General features: G+C 46.0%; 2 protein-coding genes across 24 annotated transcripts in view; one reads left to right on the forward strand and one right to left on the reverse strand.

Annotated features, from left to right (window-relative positions):
* The window catches only part of FGGY (FGGY carbohydrate kinase domain containing), a 399,594-nt gene that overhangs the window by 353,183 nt on the left and 19,792 nt on the right, over positions 1-26,619 (forward strand). For 10 of the 21 annotated variants that reach the window (XM_082687728.1, XM_082687710.1, XM_082687717.1 and 7 more), the window contains one exon: positions 23,533-23,703. The exons of 9 other annotated variants lie outside the window; for them this stretch is intronic. In XM_082687728.1, the coding sequence (XP_082543854.1) occupies positions 23,533-23,703 (171 nt within the window). Of the gene's footprint in view, positions 1-14,931; positions 15,966-19,775; positions 20,314-23,532; positions 23,704-26,619 lie in introns of those variants that run through there. 2 more of the 21 variants (XM_082687713.1, XM_082687716.1) reach the window with 2 other exon arrangements.
* On the reverse strand, positions 1,592-22,510 carry LOC309842855 (uncharacterized protein). Of its 3 annotated transcripts, none has more exons than XR_014299796.1 (6): positions 21,871-22,510; positions 19,997-20,067; positions 19,150-19,270; positions 10,648-13,424; positions 7,208-7,279; positions 1,592-1,723 (listed from the first exon to the last, which is right to left on the reverse strand). XR_014299796.1 is itself a non-coding variant. In XM_082687740.1 (6 exons), exons 1-6 carry the CDS (start codon positions 21,923-21,925, stop codon positions 1,705-1,707), a joined length of 429 nt encoding a protein of 142 aa, XP_082543866.1. In that variant the 5' UTR covers positions 21,926-22,510; the 3' UTR covers positions 1,592-1,704. The 3 variants fall into 3 exon arrangements, 2 of the variants coding, with proteins under 2 accessions (XP_082543866.1, XP_082543865.1); XM_082687740.1 differs by having other exon boundaries at positions 10,648-10,738; XM_082687739.1 differs by lacking the exons at positions 1,592-1,723; positions 7,208-7,279 and having other exon boundaries at positions 8,126-10,738.

Below are 26,619 nucleotides of genomic sequence, written 5' to 3' on the forward strand. Positions count from 1 at the left end.
ACCAGGTTAGCAGAATGGTCTGTGGGTTTATGCAGACATTTTTGGTCATTTCACCATTAATTATGGGAAAATTCTGAAACCATATGGATCAGTCATAGAAGAATGAAAGGCAACAGAGATCCAGCTGAGAACATGTAGCCTAAAGGCATATATATGGGCCTTGGGCCATATCTAGGATCCTTTACTTGCTACTCGAGTTGGGGACATGATTCTGCTGCTCTGTCCCTTGGTTTATTTCTCTGTAAAATGGGGTGAATCACCATTTCAAAGGTTATTATGAGGTTTAACAACTCCCACGTTTCAGCATGTGGTCACTGCTCAATACATGTTTGTTTCTGTCTTTCCTGACAAAAGGCCTTTTTTCCCCCCTCCTGGATATTTCAATACAACTGGTCATTTAAAACACTTGACTTCCATCTCTTCTGAGGATTTTGTAGCTGAATAGTGGAATCAGCTTGCTCAAGAGTCTAACTAAGGCAATTTCCTCATGATGCATCTCAGTGGGCCTAAGGGAAACAAAACACCTACACCATTGCTCAATGTTGGAAAATTCTCTAGGGTGGCCGACCCCTTTTGGAGGAGAGAGCCAGGCAGAGCTCTGGGGGACTGCTTCAATCCATGTGGGTGGAGAGTTCCTTTTTCCAGAGCTTTTGTAGTTCCTGGGCTCCCTTAGCCTTTAACCCACGCAGAGGTAATTCCCTCTGCCTCTGAAACCCTCCCCACTTCCCCTCACCTTGCTGGCATCATTCATTTCTTATATCAATGTAGTGCTCTAGAAGCTGGGAGCTCAGGCGCTCGAGCTGGACTGAGTGCCGCCTTCAAAATCCAGCTCTGCCACTCTTGTTTTTTAAATTATTTTTATTAACGTATAATGTATTATTTGCCCCAGGGGTACTGGTCTGTGAATCATCAGGCTTATACATTTCACAGCACTCACCGTAGCACATACCCTCCCCCATGTTCATAACCCAACCACCCTCTCCCCAGCTCTGCTAATCTTACTTGTGAGTCCTGGGTGGGAGTTTCTTAATTTCTCTCTGCCTCCGTCTTCCTGTCTGTTAAGATGGGAATTCTAGTGTCACCTGCCTCACAGAGCTCTTAAAAGAGTTAATGCTTATAAAGCAGGTGGCCCATTGTATAGTGTTCAAGGAACTATAAGGAGAATATATGCAATATCTGAATCCCATCTGCTCCTTTCATAGCCAATTAACTCTGCATGACATACTTATTCTAACTCAGCTTTCTCATTTGTAAAATGGATGTGCAAACATCTCCTTCATAGGATTGCTGGGAAAGTCACATGGCATAACATCTGTACTGATTATAGGTGTTCGATCAGTGGTGGCCACGGTGATGATGATTCTAGAGAAGGACAGGAGTGAACATGCAGGGAGGCTGGTGATTACAAAAGAAGGTTCTAGAGTCCAGACACTGGGTTAGAATTCAGTCTCCACCACTCTTGGTCCTGGGACCTTGGACTTAACCTCTCCAACATGCAATTTCCTGATCTGTAAAACTGGATGGGTAATGGTGCCTACCTCTAGGCTTTTTATAAGGGGGATATGGTAATAAATTGGCCCAAAGAAAATGCTTAATAAAATGAGCTATTATTGATACTCATATCTCCTGTTCATCCATGGGAGGATCCCTGCCTGCGGACAGATCCCTCGGCAGAAGGAATGGCTGTTCAGCCACATTCCCACCTCAGTCCGTTCTGCTGCATCTGGAACACAAGAGAGAAAAGAGACTTGCAGTCAGGAAGGGAAACTGAGGCAGAAGCTTGGTTTCTGTGGAGCAAGCCAAAATGATTAGGGCAGAGAGAAAAACACAATTAAGCATATCAATCAGCATCTATCTGCAGTGACGCATCTCATTTTGGTTCTGAAAACAGTCCTCTTACGTAGGAACTATTATTTCCTATTTTTACGTATGAAAGTAAGGGTCAGAGAGGTTCACTGACTTGCTCAGGGTCATACAACTAAAAAATGGAGAAACTGGAATTTCAGCCCAGGTCTGTCGAGCCCCCAATTTCTCATGATTTGCTGTTAATATATGTCCTGCTTCTGTTGTGAATGACTCAGAGGCCAAGTGAGAGGGAGTGGAGGAGGGAGGGATGACCCCGATTTTCTGTGAGACTAGAGGAGGCAGAGGCAGGAGTAGAAGGAGCCTGGAGCTGACCAGCTGTGTGTAAAGATTGGGAAATTTTGCCCTGAAAGACAGAAGAGTGTTTTCAGCTGAGGCTGTTTTCCAACTGTACCCTGTGTACTAGACCAAAGGTAAACCAAAACACAGCCATAAATAGTATTCCCAGAATTCCCATCACAACAGCCCACTGTGCTCTTTCCATTTGGTGGTGACTGTTCAAACACCCCATGTGAAAATGGCTGGGTCACGAAGTCAGTCACAGCCCATTCGAGTATACGCATGTGCCTTGGTGTGAATTAAGATGCGGGAGTCCTCAGACAGATGCCACTGCGGAGCTCCAGCCCATGGCCTTGCTCCAGGCATCCGCAGCACCCCTGGACGAGAGCCACTGCTTTGACGGGGCCCACCCTAGTTCAGCAGGCATGGCTCAGCATGTTACAGAATATGTGCCTACAACTGTCCTTTCTCTGTCAAAGCTGAAATAAGTTTGAGCAAGTCGTTTAGTTTGATGCATTTCAAAGACATCTAGTTCTAATGCGTTTAAAAGGGACATTGGTTCCCGAGTGGGAGGTGATGTTCCAAGGTTGTAGAGACACAGCCTGAGACTGGAATCTGGATCTTCATCCCAAACACATCTGATGCTGCCCTCCGGAACCTTTCCAGTGCAATCACAGAAGGTCTGCTGGCCTCTCCAGAAGGCAGGGCAAGAACGTGGGAGTGATGAGAAGGAGGTAGTGTTTATACTTGATGCTTTCTACTCTACCTTCAATTTCAGTACTTCCTCTCACCTGCCAAAATAACTAGGGCCGTGTGCTCAAATCTCGCTCCTCAAGAAGCATTTTCTCAGATGTCCAGAGTTCTTGCCACTCACCTATCCAGAACTTTTTCCTTCTTTTTCTAATTTTTATTTTTTATTTATTTTTTAATTTTTAAAAATTATGTTAATCACCATACGGTACATCATTATTTTTGATGTTGTGTTCCATGATTCATTGTTTACGTGTAATACCCAGTGCTCCATGCAATCCGTGCTCTCCTTAATACCCATCACCGGGCTCACCCATTCCCCTACTCCCTCCCCTCTAAAACCCTCAGTTTAGTTCTTGAAGTCCACAGTCTCTCATGGTTTGTTTTTCCCTCCAGTATCTCCCCCCTTCATTTTTCCCCTTCCTTCTCCTAATGTCCTCCATGCTATTCCTTGTGTTCCACAAACAAGTGAAACCATATGATAATTGACTCTCTCTGTTTGACTTATTTCACTCAGCATAATCTCCAGTCCCATACATGTTGATGCAGAAGTTGGGTATTCATCCTTTCTGGTAGTTGAGTAATATTCCATTGTTATATGGACCATACCTTCTTTATCCATTCATCTGTTGAAGGGCATCTCAGCTCCTTCCACAGTTTGGCTATTGTGGACATTGCTGCTATGAACACTGGGGGGCATGTTTCCCTTCTTTTCACTATGTCTGTATCTTTGGGGTAAATACCCAGTAGTGCAATTGCAGGGTCATAGGGAAGTTCTATTTTTAATTTCTTAAGGAAACTCCACACTGTTTTCCAAAGTGGCTGCACCGACTTGCATTCCCACCAACAGTGTAAGAGGGTTCCTCTTTCTCTTCATCCCCTCCAACACATGTTGTTTCCTGTCTTGCTAATTTTGGCCATTCTAACTCGTGTAAAGTGATATCTCAATGTGGTTTTAATTTGAATCTCCCTGATGGCTAGTGATGATGAACATTTTTTCATGTGTCTGATAGCCATTTGTATGTCTTCATTGGAGAAGTGTCTGTTCATGTCTTCTGCCCATTTTGACTCAAGTAAAAATGGGCTTTTTGAGTCAAAGAATTGGCTTTTTCCTTCTTAAGGCAGTGCTGCCCCCATGAATAGTGGGGGGGTCCCCTCAGCCAGGAGGATGCCTGGGGCATTGTTCGCCTGTCACTTACTTGGCTATATAGCCACAGTTAATCTGTAAGTTAGCATAGTGAGATAGGTAGATGTTAGTATTTCCCTTTACAAATTGAAGAATTTGAAGTTGAGAAAAAGGCAAACCACTTGCTCTAAGCTACAGAGCTGGAAAGTGAGAGTGTCAGGACCCGAACCTGGATTTGTCTGAAAATCTAAAGTATAAACTCTTTCATGTTCACCCAGCTGGAGAAAGTGAGATTAATGAGTGTGTGCACACACGTGCGCGCGCACGTGCGCACACACACACACACACACACACACACACAGACATAGGACAAGAGTGCTTTCTAAACCGTGAGGGGCCGCCCACCAGGGAAGGATGGTAAATATGACAGTTTGCCACCCAGGCCAGCCGAGTGTAAAATGGCTCCCGACAGGCCAGTGCTGAGCCCCTGGGGAAACTGGCCCTCCACAAGAAAGTCTGGGACTCACAGCTGCTGCTCAAAGAGTCTACTCACAAGTGAGAGGAAGTGGGGAGCTATTTAGGGACAAGGGTCTGTGAGTAGTCCGGTAGTTCTGAGATGCCGTTGAGGGCTACGGCAGGCAGTACCGACTGCATAGCTTGTGGGATCCAGTGCCAAATGAAAGTGGGAGGCCCTGATCACAGACAGGGGAGTCTCCCCTTCCCACTGGCCTGATGCCTTGGCTCCTGGCTGACAGGTGACCCCCAGGGGGTTCCAGCTTCCCCGTCACCCACCCCATTTGCGGTGGCAGTGGAGGTGGCAAGGAGAGCCGCTGCCTTGCCCCACCCCGAGACGCCACAGGCTCAATGCTGGATCTCCCCACATCAGTGCTTGCCCCTCCACGTCCCCCACCTTCTGTAGCCCTGTCACCGCCCCTGAGGTGCAGGGTCAGCAGTGGGATATGCATTAGGGCAGAGCGCAGGGAGCAGGAGGCCAAGAATCAGCTCTAGGAAAGGAAAGGCGGCAGCAGCCCACACTCCGTTGTCCCATCAGCCTTCACTTGCAAAGCACAGATTCAGAAATAAAATTATGAAGGATTTCATGACAGTGACTACAGATCACTAAGCCCCAAGCTTGGGCTCTTCCTGACGCGGGGCCATGGGCGACAGCAGAGAGGACACACCCATGAAGCAGGCCCTCCCTGCAGGCCCCTAACGAAGTTTCCCTAGCCAATGGGAATTGAAAAAATAAGAGCAGTGTATTGAGTTTTTAACAAAGCTAAATGTAAATCGATCTATTCTGAGGTCATGGTGATTTTTTTGTTTGTTTCATGTTAAGATCTCCTGTTTGTTACGACATAATGGTCAGAGTACATGTTGAGGAGTTGGGTTTGTCTGAATTCTGGGGCAGTCTGTCAGAAGAAGAAACACAAAATGGGAGCATTGAAATCAAAATTAAGAGTTCGAAACTTCCCCATGGCCTGTGACTCTAGAGAGAACGGGGCCTGTGATAGTTACTTCTCCAAATCACCCAACCACTGACAGTTTATACATCCCACACAGACCCAGCCTATGTCTGTGTCCTGGTGTAGTTATTAGTAATCAATTAAGAAACCTTAGGACTCAAAGGTGAATTTTATTGGGATAATAATAAACTACGGCCACCCTAACTAAAGGTCCCTTCATGTCTCCTGAGAAAGCAAGCCCCACAGAGGCCGCTATTTCCCTGAGCAGAAAGCCCATGGCAGCCAGTGGAATGGTTGCATCCGTCAGCCTGGAGCCTGGAGCCTGGAAGATCCACTTAGATTCTGGGCTTCAAAGACTTAGTGGTAGATGGATCTGGGTGACTCCCAGCCCAGTGGTTTCTACCATTACATTGTCTCGTAGGAACATCAAGTTGAAGGCAAAGCCACTTTCCATCCTTTGATGAGGGAAAGTGTATCCACACAGTGGTCCACTGAACTGTGGATGTAGACAACATACAGTGCCTTTGGGGGACTGCAGCCTAAACGGTTTTACTCCAGAAGATGTGGAATTAAACATAAAGAAGACAGCCGATTGCTATTAAATCCACATGCACAAAACCCATCATTACGGTGTCTTCTCAGCTCAGAACCAGAGAGACTTTCCCTAGAATAGACTGGATAGTAGACTTGGCTATAGGGTGGAAGAGGGGAGAGAGGAGGAGGAGGAAGAGAGAAAAATGGTGATAAAATTGAAAGGTGGCTAGTTTTGAAATGCACCAAGTCTGTGCCATTTAATGGAGATTCTTTTTCTTGTTATTCCGTGTGTATGACATATGGAAAGAAATCGCCATCACTGGCTTCATAATCTCAGGCTTAAGAAGCCAGTTACTGACCTGAGGAGAGAGTTACATAAATCACAGTTTCAAGGCTTTCAGACAAAAGAACAACTTGGGGCAAGCTAGAGGGTTTGCGGGCATTTGGGTGACATTTCTGCATGCCCTTTGTTTCCCTCTTTCAAGAAAAGCCCTTTCTTTCCTTGCCTTCTCACATAACAGCTTGGGATTCTTGACCCCCAACCCCCCACCCCAGAAATGCATTTGAACTTGCTGGGTTTGTTAAGAGTCAGGGCATGAAGCATTTTTCCATGGTAGAAGAGTTCTGGCATTCCAAAGCAGAACGAATGTGGGATTTGGGAAAGCTGCCCTATTTGTGCATTTAATTAGGGCTCCCCAAAGGCAGCTGATCCACCGGTGTCATAGGAAACCGACGCCGAGGCCGGGGAGGGCTGAGAACTGTGTAAGCACCCAAGAGGGTAGTGAACACGGATTCCGCACCTGTTCTCCACTGACTGGAATCAGGATGGAAAGGAAGTGAAGTTGGGGACTTTCCGACAATGCCCATCTGGATCTCGGGCCCGATTTCATCATCCGCGGTGTGCCCCGTGTTTGAGTCAAGTCCCCAAACAGATGCACATACAGGACTAGAGCCAGTTTCCCTTTGGGTCTGTGAAATAAGGTCTCAATTCTGATAAGATCCTGGAAGCTAATAAAAGTCACAGTGGACAGCTATAGACATCAGAGTCTCATAAGTCTGTGCCCTGAGCCTGACCCTGCCACTCTTAGAAGATGCCAGGTCTTGGAGAAGTTACTCAGTCATTTCTGAACGTCGGTTTTCTTCCCTGTAAGAGGGCACTCCAACACCTATTGCACGGGTTCATTATAATTACCTTTGCGGAGTGGTTACTGTGCAGGGCACTGTTCTAAGCACAAGCTTCATTAGCTCTTCAGTCGTCTGGACCCTGTGGAGTAGATGCTATATTAGAGGCTGGCAAACACTCCCTGTGGGCCAATTCTTGCACACTGCCCGTTTTTGCCAACAGTGTTTTATTGGACGACAGTCATGCCCATTTGCCTACATAGAGTTTGTGGCTGCTTTCATGCTACAACTGGGGGGCTGAGTCGTAACAGAAGCTGTGTGTCCCAGAAACCCTGAAATATTTACTATCTAGCCCTTTGCAGAAAGAAAAAAAATTGCCAACTCCTGCTTTAAATTATCCCAATTTAAAGATGAAGAAAATACGCCATAGGCATTTTGAATAACAGCTCACACAGCTGGTAGCAGATGGAACTGGGATTGGAACCCAGTAACTTGGTTCCAGGATGGGTGCTCTTTACCAGTGTCTTGTACGTCATGTAGATGAAGCACCTAGCACAGTGCCTGATACACGGAAGACACTGACTTCATCAGTTTCACTAGCAGTTCTTCACATCCTCCCATAGAATTCCTTTCCATCTGCCTTCGTCTCCTCTTACTTCCAACTGCCTTTTCCTTCTCTTCTGCCAGATTGTCTTTTCAACTCAGCAGGCTTATACCCATTATCTCAATCCATCAAACAACTCTATGAATTGGTATTACTGTCTTGATTTAAAAGAAGAAACTAGGGACGCCTGGGTGGCTCAGTCGGTTGGGCCGCTGCCTTCGGCTCAGGTCATGATTCCAGGGTCCTGGGATCGGGTCCCACTGGACTCCTTGTCCAGCGGGGAGTTTGCTTCTCTCTCTGCCTCTGCCTGCCACTCTGCCTGCTTGTGCTCTCTCTCTGGCAAATAAATAAATAAATAAAATCTTTAAATAAATAAATAAATAGAAGAAACCACTCCCGACCTCTGAACTCCAGGAATTCTTTTTTTATTATTATTATTTTTAAGTAGCCTCCAGCCCAGGGTGGGATTCGAACAGACGACCATGGGATCAAGACCTAAGCTGAGATCGAGAGTTTGGATGCTAAACGGATAGAGCCAGCCAGGCACCCCTGAGCTCCCAGGAATTTTTACACTCCATTTGGGAACCGTCAGAATAAAAGTCAGTAGGAGCTTTTAGAACATTTGTTTTATGCTGCAACTGACATTAAAGAAAACAATCTCAGCTGTTACTGGGAAAAGAATTACAGTCTAAGTGGGTGAAAAAAATCAAAATACTAGAACAACGGCAAGCATTCAAAAGTTCTTTAGTCCAGACTGTAGGTGGCTATGAATCTAGAGAGGTAGGACAGGAGGATGGACCAGGGGCGTGGGGTGCGTGGACAGTTTCCAGGAGATGGCCCAGCATCGGGGTTGGGGGGCCTTGAACACAAGGCAGGTTTAAAAAGAAGAAGCTCCTATTAGGGCATCATGGGAAGGAGCCACAGAGAAAAGACGCAGAAATAGAAATATCCCAGAGGAACAAGCCCAGCAAATCCCTGAGAACTGTTGGAAGTCAGAAGGCTTGCCGTAGCCTGGTGTCTCCCATAGCCTGTCTAGAACCTTTCACTGCATCCCTTGACCCCAGACCCTCCCCCCTCGCCTCCTGGCACTCCCCATGTCCTTAGTTTTAGCTTCCTGCCACAGTAGGGAGTCACCCAGGACCACTCCTCCAGCTCCTTTTATTGGAATAATTTGCTTTGCCCTTGGGGCACTTTGACTTCTTTTACTCAAGATGACCCTGCCCCCAGCAGCCGGGATCCCTCCTCCCCCTGCCAGCGCTGGCATGCCTGGCCTCCCCACCAGGTTGATGCTGGCTCCTCAGAACAGAACTGAATGACTTGTTCAGACATCTTCTCAAGGCCAGTGCCTGGCAGCCCGACCAGTCCCATTTGTTCCTGGTAGCCACCGGTCCAGCTGGATGAGGCTATTCTGGGGAGCAACAGGAAGCCTCGTTCACCCTAGTTGAGTCTGTCTTAAGAAAGAAGCCAAAAGTGGCTTTTATGTTTTAAATATGCTCTAAAATGACTGTACGGGGTGTCCAACAGTTAAGAGCATGATCTCTGAAATCATAAGGATGTGGGCTCAGAATCTGGTTCTGCTCCTTGCCAGCCGCGCCAGCCTAGAAAATTGCTCATTTCAGCTCTCCACGTATGAAATGGAGCTGAGAGAAGGCCTGCCTTCTTAGGCAGGTGCAAGGACTCAGTGAAGTGATGTGTGTGAGCACAGATCACAGCCCCTGACCCACCGGAAGTGCCCAATCAATGGTTGTGACTATCGGCATCATAGTGTCACTACAGAAAGGATCATTCCTGGCTTGATGACATTACAGAAGGTATCATTGGTGAGACAGTTCGTTCTGACAGTTACGTATTCAGCGTTTATCAGGAGATACATCCATGTCAGATACAAATACAGGGTATAGAAATAGGTTTATAAAAGAAAGCAACACACAGGGGCACTTGGGTGACATGGTCAGTTAAATGTCTGACCTCGTGTTGTCAGCTCAGGGCATGATCAAGGCTAAGATCGAACCCCATAGGGGCTCTGTGCTCAGCAGGGAGTCTGCTTAAGATTGTCTTCCTCTGGGGCACCTGGGTGGCTCAGTGGGTTAAGCCTCTGCCTTTGGCTCAGGTCATGATCCCAGGGTCCTGGGATCGAGCCCCACATCGGGCTCTCTGCTCAGCGGGGAGCCTGCTTCCCCCTCTCTCTCTGCCTGCCTCTCTGCCTACTTGTGATCTCTCTGTCAAATAAATAAATAAAATCTTTAAAAAAATAAAAATAAATAAATTAAAAACAAGATTGTCTTCCTCTCCCTTGTCCCCCCATCCTGTCTCTCTCTCTAAAATAAATAAATAAATCTTTAAAAAGAAAGAAAATAAAAAACATACATCAGTCACTTATTATAAGCTAGACACTGGGGTGCCTGGGTGGCTCAGTCATTAAGCGTCTCCCTACAGCAAGGGTCATGATCCCAATGTCCTGGGATCGAGCCCCACCTTGGGCTCCCTGCTTGCACAGGAAGACTGCTACTCCCCTTTCCCTGCCTCTCTCTCTCACTCTATGAAATAAATAAATAAAATCTTCAAAAAAAAAAGCTAGAAAAAAACCCATGTTCTAGGGGTTTAGGGACATTATTTCATTTAATATTGATAAGGGCTTCACAGGCAGATACCATAATTGTCATTCTACAGATGGAAACATTGAGGTTCAGAAGGATTCGCTCCCCAAAGACATGTCCAATGATTGCGTGTAGCACCTTGATCTTAAATAGATCAAGATATTCTGAGATGGAGTTCCCATTACTAAGAGCCACATTTTACGCCCATGCTCATGCAGTAGAATGTCTTTATGTACATTTCTGTTACAGGAAAGTTCACAGAAAGGTGTCTTTAATTTCATCTTTATTGGTGAGAGTTCTGGTGCCCACCTTGGCATGCAGGTGATGAGCCTGGTGGGCTCGCCTCTGACGAGTGGGGTTTTTGTCCTCATCCAGGACACTGTCTCTTCGTAACACGGGACTAGGAGTAGAGATGGAGAAGGTGACTGGTGAGGGTCTCATATTGGACTCACCCAAGACATACTTTGCAAGTTATTTTGTTTTTTAAGCAAGTCCCAGTCATAAGCTTACTCTTTGGATTGGTGCCTTTTGCCTGTAGCCATTCAAAGCCAAGTATGTCAAGGAAAAAAAGGCCCTTCAGTTAGTTGAGGTTTTATTCTGTTTCTACTTTGGTGGTTTGAAACTAATTACAGACTCTGGGTTGTGCCTACAAGTACAAAATGAAATGAGAGTTTGAGCCAATTACTTTAATAACGAAGAGAGGAAAATCCACTTTTCTTTCCATTATCTAAAGATTTCAGGCATATGTAAGTTTCTTTTCAATTGAATTATGTGAAAAGTTGGCCTCAAGCCTTCATTTCACTTTGCCTGCCTAGAAACCATCGGAGATTTTTGTTTGAGAGAGGAGATGGCATGCCTTAGCTTCTACGGGACTAGAGGGCTTTGTCAGAATAATTGCAGGCTAAGAAATTTTGGCATTGTTATGATAGAATATTTGTGTGTGCTCTTGTGGGGGGTTGTGGGAAGGTGTATTATGATGACCCTTCATTTAAAAAAAAAAAAAAAAGGCTGGAGGACCTAGAATAAATTTCAGGAGAAAGGGTTTTCATTCATCTCATACTGATTCACTGGCTTCCTGCTTCCTATGGCCTATTGGGCCTCCCTGGCCTGGCGCCCACCCCCTTTCTGACTCCATCACCAGCTGTTCTGCTCCTGGCCCAGGCCACTCCACCTACTTTGGCTTCTTTCTTTTCTTTGTGCGAGCTGAGCACACCCCCAGCCTCAGGGCTTTCACACTTCTGGTTCCCTCTGTGTGGAATCCTCTTTCCCTAGATGTTCACTGCAGCCCCTTCCCTGACTCCCTTTCCATCTCTCCTCTGATAATGCTTTAGCGGATATCATTTCCAATACCAGTTTCCCAGAGAGATGCTCTTACTGGCCCCCCATGCAGACTGCCTGTCCCCCTCATTCTCCATCGTCCTCACCCAACTTGTCTTTTCCTTCTAGGTCATAGAACCGCCTGACATAATATATGTGTACTTGAATATATGTGCATGCATATATATTCTTTTAACAAGCTTTATTTTTTAGAACAGTTTGTTTGTTTGTTTGTTTGTTTACTTATAGAAAAACTGTGGGGCTCTAGTTTTTATAAACACCATCCCAGCTTCCCTTAAGATTGACGTCTTTCCCTTACTGTTACCGTCTTAGGGGTGTTATGAGTGAGCCAATGGTGGTACATTATTAGCTAATGTTCCTGATGTATTCAGATTTTCTGTTTTTACCTAATGGCCTTTTTCTGTTCCAGGATCTCATCCAGAATATCACATTACATTCAGTCATCATGTCTCCTTTGGCTTCTCTGGTTTTTGATGACCTTGACTGTTTTGAGCAGTACTGGTTAGATATTGTGTAGAATGTTCCTCGGTTGGAATTTACTTGATATTTTTCTTGTGATTCGACCAGAGTTAAAGTTTTTGGGGGAGAAGACCACAGAGACAAAGTGCCACTGTCATCACATTATATCGAGATACATACTATCAACATGACTTATCACTGTTAGCATTGACTTTGATCATCTAGCTGAGATCATGTGTGCCATCTTTTTCCACTGTAAAATTCCTTTGTTTTCCCTCTTTCCCTGTACACTTTGGAAGAAGTCACTGTGTGCAGCCCACACATAAGAAAATTATGCTGCACTTCCTCAAAGCTGAGATATCTATATAACTTTGGGATTCTTCTGCATGGGACATTTCTCTCTCATTCATTCATTCATTCATTTGTTTGTTCATTCAATTTCTTTAGGACAGTGTGAACTCATAGATATTTATGTGCAATTTGGGGCTATAACCCAGTACTACTATATTCTGTTCCTCAGTTTTTTTGGTTTTGGCCAATGGAACTCCTCAGTTGGATCCTTTATCTCTCTGAATGACCCCTAACTGTGTGTGATCTTTTTCATTCATTCCTTCCTTTCTGATACTACAGGATCCTCCAAGCTCATTTTCATATTTCCTGCCCCAGTACTAGAATCAGTCACTTCTCCAAGGAGCCCTGATTCTTTTTATTGGAGTATGATCTCAGAAACCAAGATCTGGCCACTAAATGTGCTCATTGCTACTGAGCTATTGTTGCTTCTGGACCCTCCCTGCCAATACCTGTGTGTGTACTAACCAGTGTGTATAACCATATCTATAAATATGTGTATGTGCAATTAGCTCTGTCTGTATGAAACTAACCATTTTTTAACTTTATCTCCAACCATAGTCTCTTAGCACACTGATCATCCTAGCCTCCCTCTCTTGCTTATCTGTAAGTTCCCACTCAAATACTGAGAGACCTGGCTCCTACCATTCACCCTACATTTCCTTAATTGCAATTGTCCAGTTGTAGAAATACCAGAATTTTTAACCCACACCCCTGTGCACTATGACTTTATCAGCTGGAGTACAGTGCTGTTATACAGTCTCTTTTGCCTTCAATTTTACAAACTCTTCTCATTTCCAAAGTTCCTAAAGTCAGCGCCTTTATCTTCCACAACCTTCAGTGAGATTGTTTCATATACTCGTAATACAGTTGGCTTGCTTGACACATACAGCACATTCCATTATAGGTTACATATTGCATGGTTCCACTTAGGTGGCATTCTGGAAAAGGCAAAACCATTGGGTCAGTAAAAAGATCAGAGGTTGTCAACTTGGGGAGAGTGGGAGAGGATCAAATAGGTAAGGCACAGGGATTGTTTTTTGGGGTGGGGGGTGAATCTACCACGATACTGTCATTGTGAATATGTGACCTTGCACATTTGCTAAAACCATTGGAGATGCCTGGGTAGCTTAGTTGGCTTAGTGTCTGCCTTTGGTTCAGGTCATGACTTCTGGAGTTAAGCTCTGAATCAGGCTCCTTGCTCAGTGGGGAGCCTGCTTCTCCTTCTTCTGCTGCTCCCCCTGCTTGTGCGCTCTCGCTCTCTCTCGCTCTCTCTCTCTGACAAATAAATAAATAAAATCTTTTAAAAAAAAGTTGAACATTATAGTGCAAAGAATGAACTTTAAGGTGTGCATTTTATCAAATGCTTTTTCTACATCTATTAATATGATTATATGATTTGTATTCTTTAATCTGTAGATATGGTGAACTAAATTATTGATTTTTGAATGTTGAACCATCCTTGTATACTTGGAATAAATCCCATTTAGCTGTGATGTGTTGTTCTTTTTATTTGCAGTTGGATTTGATTTGCTGTTAATGACTTTTACCTCTATATTCATGAGAGACATTGGTTCTTGGTTTTCCTTTCTCGTAATGTTTTTATCTGGTTTGGGTACTAGACTAATGCTGACTTCAAAATGAGTTTGGATGTCTCTCTCTGCTTCCATTTTCCTGGAGGAGGTAGTAAAGAACTGGTATAATTTTTTTTCTTTAAATGTTTGATAAAATTCACTATGAAACCTTCTAGACTTGGTTCTTTGTTTTTGGAAAGTAATTAATTATTAATTCCATTTCTTTAATAGATATAGCTGTCTTCAGATTATTTATTTCTCCTTGTGGAACTTTGGTAGTTTACATCTTTTAAAGAAATAAGCCACTGCATCTAAATTATCAAATTCATGGACACAGAGTTGCTCATAGGATTCTTACATTATCTGATTAATGTCTGTATGATCAGTAGTAATGACCTGTCTTTAATTTGTGCTATTAGTAATTTGTGCCTTCTCTCTTTTTATCTTGGTTAGCCTGGCTAAAAGTTCCATCAGTTTTACTGGTCTTTTTCTTTCTTTCACAGCTTTTGGTTTCTTTCATTTTCTCTAATATTTTCCAGTATTCAATTTAATTGATTTCTGCTTTTTTATTTCTTTTATCTTTTTATTACTTCTTTTCTTCTTTGTTCTTTTTCTTGGCTGCTGCTTCTTACTTTAGGCTTAAACTGCCCGCTCCGTCCCTGCCCTTCCCCAGGAGCTCCTCCTTAGATAGAGGCTGTGTCTTGTAGTTCTTTTTGTTCTAAGATATTATACTGGAGGCCTGTTGGTGTAGTTTTAAGGTATAAAGAAGGGAAAGAACTCTGTGATGTTTTGATTAAATCTTAGCTTTTACTGAACCTTTGTCCCTGGACTGGGACCTTCACTAATGTTTCTTATCTTTTTTCCTCCTTCTTAGGTGAGACAGGAAAGCTGGAGTATACTGGACTCTGGCATACTTCACAGCGTTTAGTCTTTTTCTCCCCCTGCTGGAGTCAAGGGGGCGACATTCTTGCCTCTTCACAGTGAGATCCTGTAGGTTCTTGGCAGTAAACACAGATGCTAGCGTGGGCTTCTTATGAAGACTGCGACCCCTAAGTTTCTCAGTCTCACACTCATCCCTAGTGCTTCAAAATGACCACTGAATGGCCCATACCAGTGTGTTGTTCCAGTAGAAGATATCGGCTATCACTGTCTGGATTCTCGTCTCTCTAGATTTCAGGGTGGTGGCTTGTCCTGAAACCTCATTTCTCCAGTCAGTCCAAGAAAGATCAGTGATTTTCAGTGTTTTAGCTTTTTTCTTGTTGGAAGGAAGGGAGTAAGGACTTCTGATGTTTTTACATGTTGGAGCTTATCACCAGGAATCCTTCCATACAGTTGACCCTTGCACAGCACCGGTTTTAACTGCGTGGGTCCACTTCTGTGTGGATTATTTGAATGAACACAGTACTGTAATGTAAATGCATTTTCTCTTTATGATTTTCTTAACATCTTCTATTATTTTAAGAACACAGTGTATAATGCATATACAAAATATGTATAAATTGACTGTGTATGTTATCAGTAAGGCTTCCAGTCAATAGTAGGCTATTAGTAGTTAAGTTTTTGGGGAGTCAGAGGTTGTATGAAGATTTTCAGGTTGGTGCCTCAAACCCCTGTAGTGTTCAAGTGATAGCTGTCTGTCTCCTTAATGTATTTCCTTTAAAAAAAAAAAAGATTTTTAATTTATATATTCGAGAGAGAGAGAGACCGAGAGAGAGAGCATAAGAAGGGGAAGGTCAGAGGCAGAAGCAGACTCCCTGCTGAGCAGGGAGCCCAGTGTGGAACTCGATCCCGGGACTCCAGGATCATGACCTAAACTGAAGGCAGACACTTAACCAACTGAGCCACCGAAGCACTCTCCTTAACATATTTCCTGACTTTCCATACCAGGATTAAAGTTACAGAAAAACAGAGACTATGTGTCTTTTATTCACTGCTCTACCTTCAGTACCTAGACTAAGTACCTGCTCAGAGTAGGTAAGTAAAATTAAGTAATTCAATGAGTCAGGTAATATTCACTGAGCACGTCAGTGTACCAAGCACTGTACTCAGTAAGGAGATACAACAATGAACAAGAAAACACCGCATGTCTACGTTGTTCCGGTGGTGGTAGGGGGCATGGTGGGCAGACACTGAAAATGGAAAAAAAAACACAGATTGTCGATTAGGGGATAGGGAGGTATTGAAGCACAGAAGCCATGTACTTCTGGTAACTGGGTGATGGGTATTAAGGAGAGCATGTGATGTGATGAGTACTGGGTATTATCCTGAACTCATGCATCATTGAACATTATATCAAAAACTAATGATGTGCTATACCTGGCGAATTGAATTTGTGAATTCAAAAAAAAAAAAGCCATGTGCTGGAACTGGCCTGGGCAAGAGGGAGGTAAAACATTTCCAGAAGAGGAGAGCATCACCTTAGTCGAGTTGTAGAGAATGAGTAGGGGCTAGACCATGTGAGCAAGGGCCACCCTGGCCAGGGCAGGGGGGAATGGGAGGAAGAGCAGGGACCTGATAAAGTCCGTGGCAGACAACGTGTGAAGTGATTTTCTCACCCCGCCTCAGATAAGCATTAGTACTCCATACAAGGTAGGGAGTAGAAACTCCCATCACCCATCCGAAAGTCTGAGTGACTTGACAGAATGTCACCCATGCTGCGTGATGCAGCGAGTCCGTGTTGGGCCAGTGTTCATTTTCCTTCTGCGACAACGATGACTAAGGCACGACTCAGAGTCTGGCCGAGGAGCCAAACACAGAAACAGATCTTTATGGTATCAGTGCTTCCTTAGAATGTGCTTTATTGTCGTTTTTCTTTTAAGACTTCAGCCCTAAAAGTAGTAACCTGAAAATCAGGGCCGTTCGGCGAGGGCCCACAAACCGCTGGGGGGAGTTTTGTCAAAGAAGGCGGGAAAGAAAAATAAATGCGGGCTTCTGCTCTTCAAACCTCAGCCCAGCGAGCCGGGCTTCCCGGAATCCTTCAGGCCGCTTCAAAGGCCTATTGTGGAAAGTCTCCAAGTGTGTGTGGAAAACCTCACTGGGGAGCTTCCCAGTGAAGAGGCCTTTTAAGCTTGAACTGAGATGAAGGAAGCTGACGTGATGAGTCCTGCCAGGTGGCCCGTTTTCTGAAGGAGCCCAGATTCCATCACAACCTTAGGAAGGTGGACTGGGGGTAGGGGGTGGGATTAGCCAGTTCAGATTCTTTTGCCAAATGGTATCTTCTTTGATTGCAGAAAGCGGTGGAGATTTTATTTTAATCTTTTTTTCTTTTTTTCGCCATAGTGAAAGGTGGGGGGCATTCACCAAATGATTGATCTACCTCTAAATCGCTGACGACATCTCGTGAGGGCTAGAAGGGGATTCAGGAGTGGAGAACATCAAGGCTCCCACGTGATCCATGCCATTTTCTACAGTAATGCCACTGTGTGTTCTGAGAGCCGGCATCCTCTGGGTTTTTGTCCTCATGCTTTGCCCTGCATCTGTGAAAGCTGCCCCCCCCCACTTCCCTCGATCTGTCCTCAGTTTGAGACCCCATCTTCCTCTCGCCAGACACTTTGAAGTCAGAGAGACCCAGGTTTAGCTGCGTCATCTTGGACAAAACACCTTCAGCCCCACGGAGCCTCAGTTCCCTCCTCTGTAGAACGAGGGGGGTCCTAGTCCCTGCAGCATCCTCTGGCTGGGAAGGGGCGGCGCGCTGCTGCGTTGAGGCTCACCCGGGGTTTGCACAGTGCCTGGCACAGGGTCCGGATCCAGTCTGTTCGCACTGCCTTCCTCTCTGATCCAGCCCTGCGTTCCGGGAAGGCAGGGGCTGTCCCGTTTGGCTTTGAGTGTTCCTTCTGCAGCTCTTCAGATCCTCTCCCCACCGTGTCCATATGCGCTTAGCTAAGTATTTTGAGATCACAGTGTATTTGAGGGAAAGTCCTTTTGGCTACAGCTAAAATTAGGTCTCTCTTTTGCTCCTCTGTTTACCACCCCCCCTTCCTATTTTAACTAATTAGAAGCATTGACGCTTAGAAACACTTGCGAGAAGTTGGGAGAACAGCTGGGTTCTAGATACCAGCAGCTGCTCCCTCTCGGCAGGCACACAGGCGAGGGAGACAAGGATCCTGAGTCGGGGAGGCGGAAAGGGTGCCCTGGGGAAGGTGACAGAATGCCAGAGTCTGCAGCTTAGCAAACAGAACAGGAGCGGGCTCTTACCAGGGGTCCTCTGCCTGCTGCTGAGGGGGGCAGGAACAGAGAGCCTGGGGAGGGAGAAGGGTGGGGATAGGGCAAAGAGAGAAGGGAAGGAAAGCACTGAGAAGCTCAGCTCAGCTCATTGTTTAGTTACATAACCAGGTACTTGACCCAAACCCCTGTTACTCCTACCTGGACTCCTGCCCTTTCCCCCAGCTGGGCACCTGATCCAGGCTCCCCACTACTGCCAGAGAAGGCCCAGGAGAAGGGGAGTCTCACCCCCTCCCAAGACCCCTGCAATGGGTTTCCACCATTGAATTTAGGCAAAATTCTACAACAGATGGTCCCTGAGTGGTTAGCTGTGCCGTCTCCCTCCACCCCTGCAATTGCTACAGCTCAGCCTTGCTGTCTTATCCTTCACTCCCTTAGTTCACCAGGTCTTCCTTTCCTGGAGCCAGATTACCTGAGTTTTATCCAGGTTTCTCTACCCTCTCACTATGTGATGGGCAGGCCCCTTCATCTTTCTGGGCCTTATTTTTCTTATCTGAAAAATGGGGACCATAATGGTAAGTTGCCTCGCAGGGTTGTTGTGAGGGTTAAATGAATAAGTAGTTATTAGATGTTTAGAGATGTGACTGGCACATAGTAACTGTTCAGCAAGTCTTACCTATAGCTTGTGTCATCATTGTTATTGTTATTATTATTTCTTTTATTCCCTTGGCTGTAATGCAGCAGCCCCCCCCCCCCCACACACATACACATAAATTTTTCTTGACCTAGGTTTTCCTCTTCCTTCAGCTGTGAGCTTACATGGCACTTCTGGAGAGAAGGATCCCCTGACCGCCCCCTCTCCCTGCATCTAAGCCGGTGTTGCTGTCACAACATGGTGTAGCCCCTTGTCCTTCGGCCTCATAGCACTTACTGTAACGTGTGATTACAGATATTTGGCGGAATATTTGTTGACTGTCTGTCTCCTCTACAAGGCTCCAAGCTTCCCAAGGGCGGGGCCCATGCTGATTTTGTTCACCAGTGACTGCCAGAGCCTAAAATAGTAATTGGCACATGGTAGATGTTCAGTAAACACATATGAAGGAAGAGAGGGGAAGACGGAAAGGAGAGAGGGGGATGGAAGGGGACAGGGGTAAGGATAGGATCATCATTGGGCAAAAGGGAAAAATACTTCTAAAGCTCACTCTGCCTGGGATCTAGTGGTCTCCCACTCCTTAAGATTGGAAGGGCTGGAGAGAACCTCCTGGCCCTCCAGTTCCTGCTAGCCACACTTCTCTTTCCCCCCACCATGTCCCACTCCCTGGGGACCCTGCTCTTGGCTTCCCCATCTTAGAGCTAGTCGATACAATAAACGTGCCTTGTAGTACGTGGACTATTCCACGAATCCTTTCTTGCCAGGCATAACACATGTGTAAGCCTTCATCTTCTCGAGTTACTGCCTTCATTAAAGTGACTTGTAGGTTGAAAACTCCAGGTAGTGAGTCAGAGAAATAGGCAAGCTTTTCGGTGTCATCGTTCACCGGGGTCTTTTCTCTTTAGGACCCTTCCCTCAACCCCAGGGAACTTTTCAAATATATGATGGCGGAATTTGGGGCTCAGGAAACTTTCCACATGACCTCGTCTTTGCTGCTTTTCTGCCAGACTCCATGCTAAACTCTAGACCATTCCGTGATGCCAGAGCACCTCTGCCTGCGGTGTGCGACCTTACCAAGCGATTCACGCAGCCCCCCTCCTGGGTGTTGGCCTTGAGCAGGACTGACCTTGCCGTGACCCACCTCGCAGAGAAGACCTGGGAACTCCTCTCTCACAGTGGACCACCCAGAAAGGTTGCCTGGAACGTACATCATTTTATTTTTAGGGGCAAAATACAGAAATATATTTTAAAGGATTAAAAAAAGGAGAGGACGTGATATAGCATGACATCTAGAATGTTGTACAAAGGATTACAGTCTTGTTTAACAAATGGGCTTGAAGAGACCTGCTGAAGGCATGCTGACTCCACAGTGCTTTAGCAAAATATATCTTAGTTTTACCGAACTTATAAACGAACATGTTCCCCTTTCAAAATAAAAACATCCCAGGTCAAAGAGCTGTTTGTAGAGTTCCATTTATCTAGCAACTTAGAAACGTGCCAAAAACCAAGTAGATTCTCTAAGGAACATGCTGGGATCTTCTGTATCCAGATCTTAAGGATTTGGGCATCCTAAAAATAATCCTAAATATGTGCCTTAGTATGAGTGGTTTCTGGCCCTAGACAGGTCTGGAAAGTACCAACTCTCAAATATCAGTGCCAAGAGTGGAGTGTTTCCTTCCTGGGAATGGTCGCTCCCTAAGGAATGTTGGGGTGCCATGAAGCTCAAAGCTACCTGGGGACCCATGCTTTTCACACCTGATAGAGAACTTCCAGGGCAGCTCTGGAGAGAAGAGCCCAGCTCATTCTGACTGCTTCTGCCAATATTACCTGTTCCACCTTCCCCTCTGAAGAGCAAGGCTTTTCTTCCCTCAAGGAAGACTTCATGGAAGAAGCGGCATTTTAGATTGACCATTCCTTTACCCATCTATTCATTCAGCAAGTATCTTTTTTGGATAAACCCCACCAAAATATTAAGCCAGGTGCTTCAGCATGAACTGTAGACACAGCCCCTACCCTCACGGAGTTGATGGTCCAGTGGCAGAGATACACAAGAAAGAAACACAGGCGCATATAGCCAGTATACTTGTTAGGGCTTAAAGGAGTAGCACAGAGTACAATGAGAGTGTTCGGATGGGATTAGAAATCTGCAAAATGTGACATAAAATTTCTACCTTCTAGAATGGTTGAACCAGTGGCTTAGGAGGGGTGGGGATTCATCGAGTAAGAGATGTTTGCTCCAGAGGGGAGATTCTACTACTCATGTATTGTTAATGTAATGGTAAAAAGAAAAAAAAAAGAAAAAAGAAATGGATCTTTTAACAGGTTTTATTATTATATTTTAATTCTTTAGAGACAGTGCACACCTGTCCCCCACTCCTTGTCCACCATCTTGCCCTTCGGTAGCCCCTGAGTTAAGCAAATGGATTCTCCTGCGTGGGTTTGAATCCTGAACATACTACCATTTATTATCTGGGTGACCTTGGGCAAGTTAGTCATCCTCTGTTCACCTCTCTTTTCTTCTCCTATAAAACAGAATCAGTAATGGTGATACTAGTCTCTCAGGTTGCTGCTCAGGTTGCTGCAAATATTGATGAGACATGTACACTTTTGACATGATGCCAAGCCCACAGGGTACCCGAGGATGTTAGCCACTGTTACTAGTGAGTGCTTCATGCGTCGCGATGATTATTTCTGTCTCTACCTTTTCCACAAAGGTGGAGGTGAAGTGTGGTCCCCAAGTAGGAACCTGATGCAGATGCGTGTGGGGGAAGGAGAGGAAGTTTTCTTCCAGTTTCTGATTTAAAAGGAGCTCCTGATTGCATTCTAGCCTTAAAAAACTGCTGACTACCTCCCCCAACTGTGAATTGCCTGCCCAAATCTCACACACATTCACTCCTGGCTGGAGTCTCCCCACCACTGCCCCCCCACCCCCACCCAGATAGAGGCTTATTCCAGGCAGCCATAGTTTTACTCCAAGATGTCTGTGCATAAGGGCCCTACCTTTGCCGATGGCCTCATGTCTTCTGTCTTGACAGGCAATTTCTTGTCCTTCCATCTCCCGCTCACACCCTGAGGAAACTGGAAGATGCCTCAGTGGAAGGGTTTGAGCCTCAGGCCCTGTGTTGGCTGTCCAGAGGTTGCACTTAGGACTCCCAGATTGTCCAGAGCTTCTGCTACTTTAAAAAGAAAAAAAAAAAAGTGCCTTCACATCTCAGGTGTTAAATGCCAGATCTTGTAGCACTTACAAGGACAAATTCATTTCTTAACTGAATAATAGAGCTTAAAAGGCACATGACTGGCTGATGTAAGCTTTGGCCAGGTCTGTGAGGAATTTTGCAACATTATTTCTCTTGATGTTCTTTTCTTGTAGCTGTTGTTCTCTGAACAGGAGGCCAGGCTGAGGCTCTGCTTCTCCCTTACCCAGTGACCTTGAAGGAGCCAGGTTAAATCTGTCGAAGCAAACACCTCTTGGTGCCTACCAGTTCTCACTGCCTCTACGTATGAGGTGGGGAGAAATGGGAGCAAAAGCCTAAGCCCGAAAATCTAAGAGTTCTTGTCTACTTCTGACAACTCTTTTTCCCCTAACACCTCTTTGGATCCATCACCCAAGCCTCCCGGACTCCTCTCTTACCTATGTGCATCTCCCTCATTTACCAGCGCTGCCCAGTGCCCCCTCCTCCCAACCTCTGCACCTGGCTCATGGCAGACTGAATGTAGCAGGGCAGCCCGCTGGTGGCACCTGTGGCCTCCCAGGGCCTCCCGGGAGACTGCAAGTTCCCCTGGTCCCAGCCTGCCTCTGGGTTCTCTCTCACCCACACTTGACCTCGCTCTCTGCTCCAACCACACTGGTCTTCTCATTCCTCACATGTGTCTTTCCTTGCTTCCATCTGTCCTCTGCTGGATGCATGCTAAAGCCTGCATGTCCCTTTAATGTCTGCTAAGCCAGAACACACAGGATGCAGGTGTTATACATACGTATATATCATACATAACGTGAGGCGGTGGAGGACGAGGAATGCCAAGACCGCCCCCCACCCTTGCTTCTCCATACGCTGAAATAGTCCCTGGAGCAGGAGAGAACCCTCATCTCTGACAGAAAAGAGAGCACTGTGACAGAAAAAGGATTTAGAGACAGCGCCCTTCCCACACTGCTCTTCCTCATGCTTCTGAGCAGAGAGGGCCACAGGAAGAGGCTGTGGACAAGATAGTTTCTTGTTCTCTTCATGCCTCTGACCTGATTATTTCTCAGTTACCTCAGATTAATTTGGTGTTTTCAAATAAACTAGCAAAGCTTTCCTGCCTAAACTATCAAACCTCACCCGTCAGGCCATATCCAAAAACATTCATTCAAATAATTTTTGTTCTCTTGGGTTTCACTCTCCTGGGTACAGAGACTAGTCAGGAAGGACTAAGGGCAGAAAGAGGGGGAGGGGAACAGAAAGAGGGAGAGTGAAAAAGAGAGAGAAAACGTCTCAGAGCAATGTGAGGACATTCACAAAAAGAGGTCCAGTCCCCCTTGCCACCGGCCTGTGCATATCCCTGGTTCCCTGGAGAATCTCTCTTCCACTGACCAGCCCTCTCGAGTAAGGCTTAGGCCACCTTCTTTCCTTAGCCATCATCTGGTCTCTAGTGACTCCAACCCAGTCCCCTATTTTTCCCCAGCTCTCTTCAGCTCCTGAGAAAGATCTGCTGCCTACGAGTCAGAAGTCCCAAGTTCTAGGTCAAGGTTTGGCATCTGCTGATTTTGTGATCTTCCCTAGGCGTTGTCCATTTCCTGCTCTGAGGCATTGCCAACACTGTGGTATTTCACCACTGAATCCACTGTGCACAGAGGTAACCAACATTTGTGAGCACTTGCTTTATGCAAAACACCATTAGGATTAATGATCACTTCTCCATTCACCAGCCCTGCAAGGCAGGGAGTAGTCCCACTTTAGAGAAGGAAGTTACCACTTAGGAAAATGAAAGAAACCTATTCAGGGCCACAAGTTGGGAAGAGAAGAGGTAGGTTTCCAATCCAGGTCTGTGTCTTTCCAGAGCTCGTGAGCCATCACCCTAAGCTGAGGCCCAAGTGTACTGTAGAAAAAGAAATCAAGATGTCTTCTTCTAAAACAAGAAATAGAGCTTGTCCTTTTCCATTCCTGCATTACGCAGAAGATGGAATGCCTTTCTTGGCTTTTTTCCCTCCGTGCACACCTCTGCCTAGGAGCTGGGGAGAAGGAAAGCACACATTTGTAGCTCTAGAAGAGCCGGAAGCCCAGAACCAGAGGAAGAGGAGGAAAGGGGAGAGGGAAAGCTGTGTCCTCATGGGACCTGCAGGGATGGGAGCCCACCCAGCCCAAGCCCTTTGACACACAGTGAGCAGACCGAGGGCCAGAGTCACAGAGCTTGTCTGCGGCCACCCCATTCACAGATGGAGAGAAGGGTCTCGAACCCTGGTCTCCCAGCTCCACAGAATCACCCAAGCCTAATGAGCCTCCTCCTCAATTCAAAAAGAAGAATTTCCCGAACATTAATTTTGTACCTGTCTGAAAGCCTCACCGAGCTATGCTAAAGGTAACAGACGCTGCAAAAATGTTCTCACGGCAGCTCCCAGCTGAACACACAGAGACGCAGGTCCCCGGGAACAGCGCGAGGATTGTCTGAAGGGATCTTTGCTGGTGAGATTACAAAAATCATAATATACGAATAAATGAACATATGGAAGAAATCAGCAAAGCCCTCTCCTTCTTCCCATATGTAAACTCGGCCTTTGCCTAAAGTCATTAAGCAAACACAGATGCGGCCAACCCAGGCACCAGATGGCAAACGAGAGTTGGAATAAGTGGGAAAGAAAGCTTTCAGTGTTTATTCAAAGGGGGAAAAGCCACAATCCAAAATGCCGCAGTTTCTACAAAATGGTCACCTGGGGTCACCGAGGCCCAAAGGTGACCAAAACAAAACACAACACACACACACACACACACACACCCAGGAGTGATCATGGCTAGGAAGCTGTAGGACAACCACCACGGCTAACTTCAGTGAATGGAATACAGTGTCAGAAAAATATGACAATGCTGGGAAGTGAAAGAAAGGAAGAAGGAGCAGAGGAGAACAGGGAGATGGAAGGAATCGGCCTTGGCGGAGCACTGATGAGTACCAGGAGCTTTGCATCCTTGGGCCCACCGAACCCTCACAGCTCCCTGTCAGGTATCAGTCACGTTTAATGAATGAGGAAGTTTCATAAATGGGCGAAGAGGGAGGAGGCCCTCAGAATTCCAGCCTAGCTGTTTCCAGGTCTTCCTGGGCACTGCTTCTGGCTCCACAGCTGAGGTTTGTAATCTCTTATCCTGCTGTCAGACCGTGTAATATTGGACAAGAAAACGTGGTCCTTGAAAGATTCCGTTCAACCCATCACCACTGAGCACTCCCCGTGTGCCAGCCGCAGGGAACGTGCATGGCTTCTGTCTATGTGGCACACACGGGGGAGGTCATGTGGCACTTTGCCCCGTCTGCCCACATCGTGGGGCATGAAGAAACCCTCGTAAGTGCTCTGTCAGGCATGCTGGAAGGGGCGGCCAGAGCAGACATGGAGCGAGGAACTGAGCATGCCCGAGAACTTGACTCCCCTTTTATTTCAGAAAAGACCAGAGCAGGCACCTGAGTGGCTCAGTTAGTTGAGCCTCTGCCTTTGGCTCAGGTCCTGATCCCAGGGTCCTGGGATCCAGTCCTGCTTTGGGCTCCCTGCTCAGCGGGGAGCCTGCTTCTCCCTCTCCCTGAACTGATCCCCTTGCTTGTGCTATTTCCCTCTCTGTGTGTCTCAAATAAATAAAAATCTTGGGGGGAGGGGGGAAGGTAAAGACACCCTTTACCTTCCTCATCTTAGCCTACTTTAACTCTTAGCTTGTACATTTGGGATGAGCTTCTGTAATGAAAATACCCAAGGGCATCCTTACTTTTAAGTGTAGATTAGTTTAAATATTGGAGGTAGAGAATTCTAATAGTGCTTTAGTTTCAACTAAAAGCTAAACGAAATAGTTTGCTTAAATGATTTGTGTATATAAGTGAGCAGTTTATTTGCTTGTGGATGCAACAGTAGGTTAAAATGCTTTCAAGCTGGGCAGACATATCTCCTGACTCCACCACTAAAGCTTTGTCTGGAGAAGCCACATTACTGCTTTGCTCAGTTTCCTGGCCTGTCAGAGTTAACATGCATTTTGAAGGAATGCTTTTCTTTTCCTCCTGTCCCTCTTCTCTCTTTCCACATAGCCAGTATCTACATGACCATTTTATTTGTTTACCCATCATTTTTGTCTTACCAAACCCCAACCCAGGATGAAGCCAGCCTTTTGCCTGCCTTCTGCCTTCCTAAAGGCATTTGAGCACTGTGAGGAAGTACTATACAACCATAAGGCAGGCTTGTGTCATTGTCCCCAGCCAGCCTCCCTTACCCAGGTGTGGAGTTGGGTGTGGCCCCTGGGGAGGCACCAGCGGGAGCCTAGAGGAGAGATGGAAGCTATGGCTTCCCTCCTTACTCCATTCCCACAGGTTAGCCAATCCATCCACCATGGACCACGGTTCCTGCAGGTGGCCCTCTCGCTCTGGCTTTCTCTCTGGGTGTTGGGAGTCTCTCCCTCTCCTTGCTCCTTTAGGGTAGGAGGCAGTCATGGCTCCCCACTGTTGCTAGTCACGGGTTGCTGGTTTCTTTTCCCAAACCTTCTTTTAAACAAACCCATGATTAAGCCTTGCCTCAGTTGCCCAGTTTGA

The sequence above is a fragment of the Mustela nivalis genome, assembly GCF_964662115.1.
Source record: "Mustela nivalis genome assembly, chromosome: 10".
In the NCBI taxonomy this organism is placed as follows: domain Eukaryota; kingdom Metazoa; phylum Chordata; class Mammalia; order Carnivora; family Mustelidae; genus Mustela; species Mustela nivalis.

Coding starts and splice junctions, on each gene's coding strand:
- LOC309842855 (XM_082687739.1), bottom strand. CDS start 21,925: ATGGAAGGACAAGAAATTGCCTGTCAAGACAGAAGACATGAGGCCATC. Junction 20,068..21,870: donor ACATGAGGCCATCGGCAAAG/GTAGGGCCCTTA, acceptor TGTACGTTCCAG/GCAACCTTTCTGGGTGGTCC. Junction 19,271..19,996: donor GCGAGGTGGGTCACGGCAAG/GTCAGTCCTGCT, acceptor TTACTATTTTAG/GCTCTGGCAGTCACTGGTGA.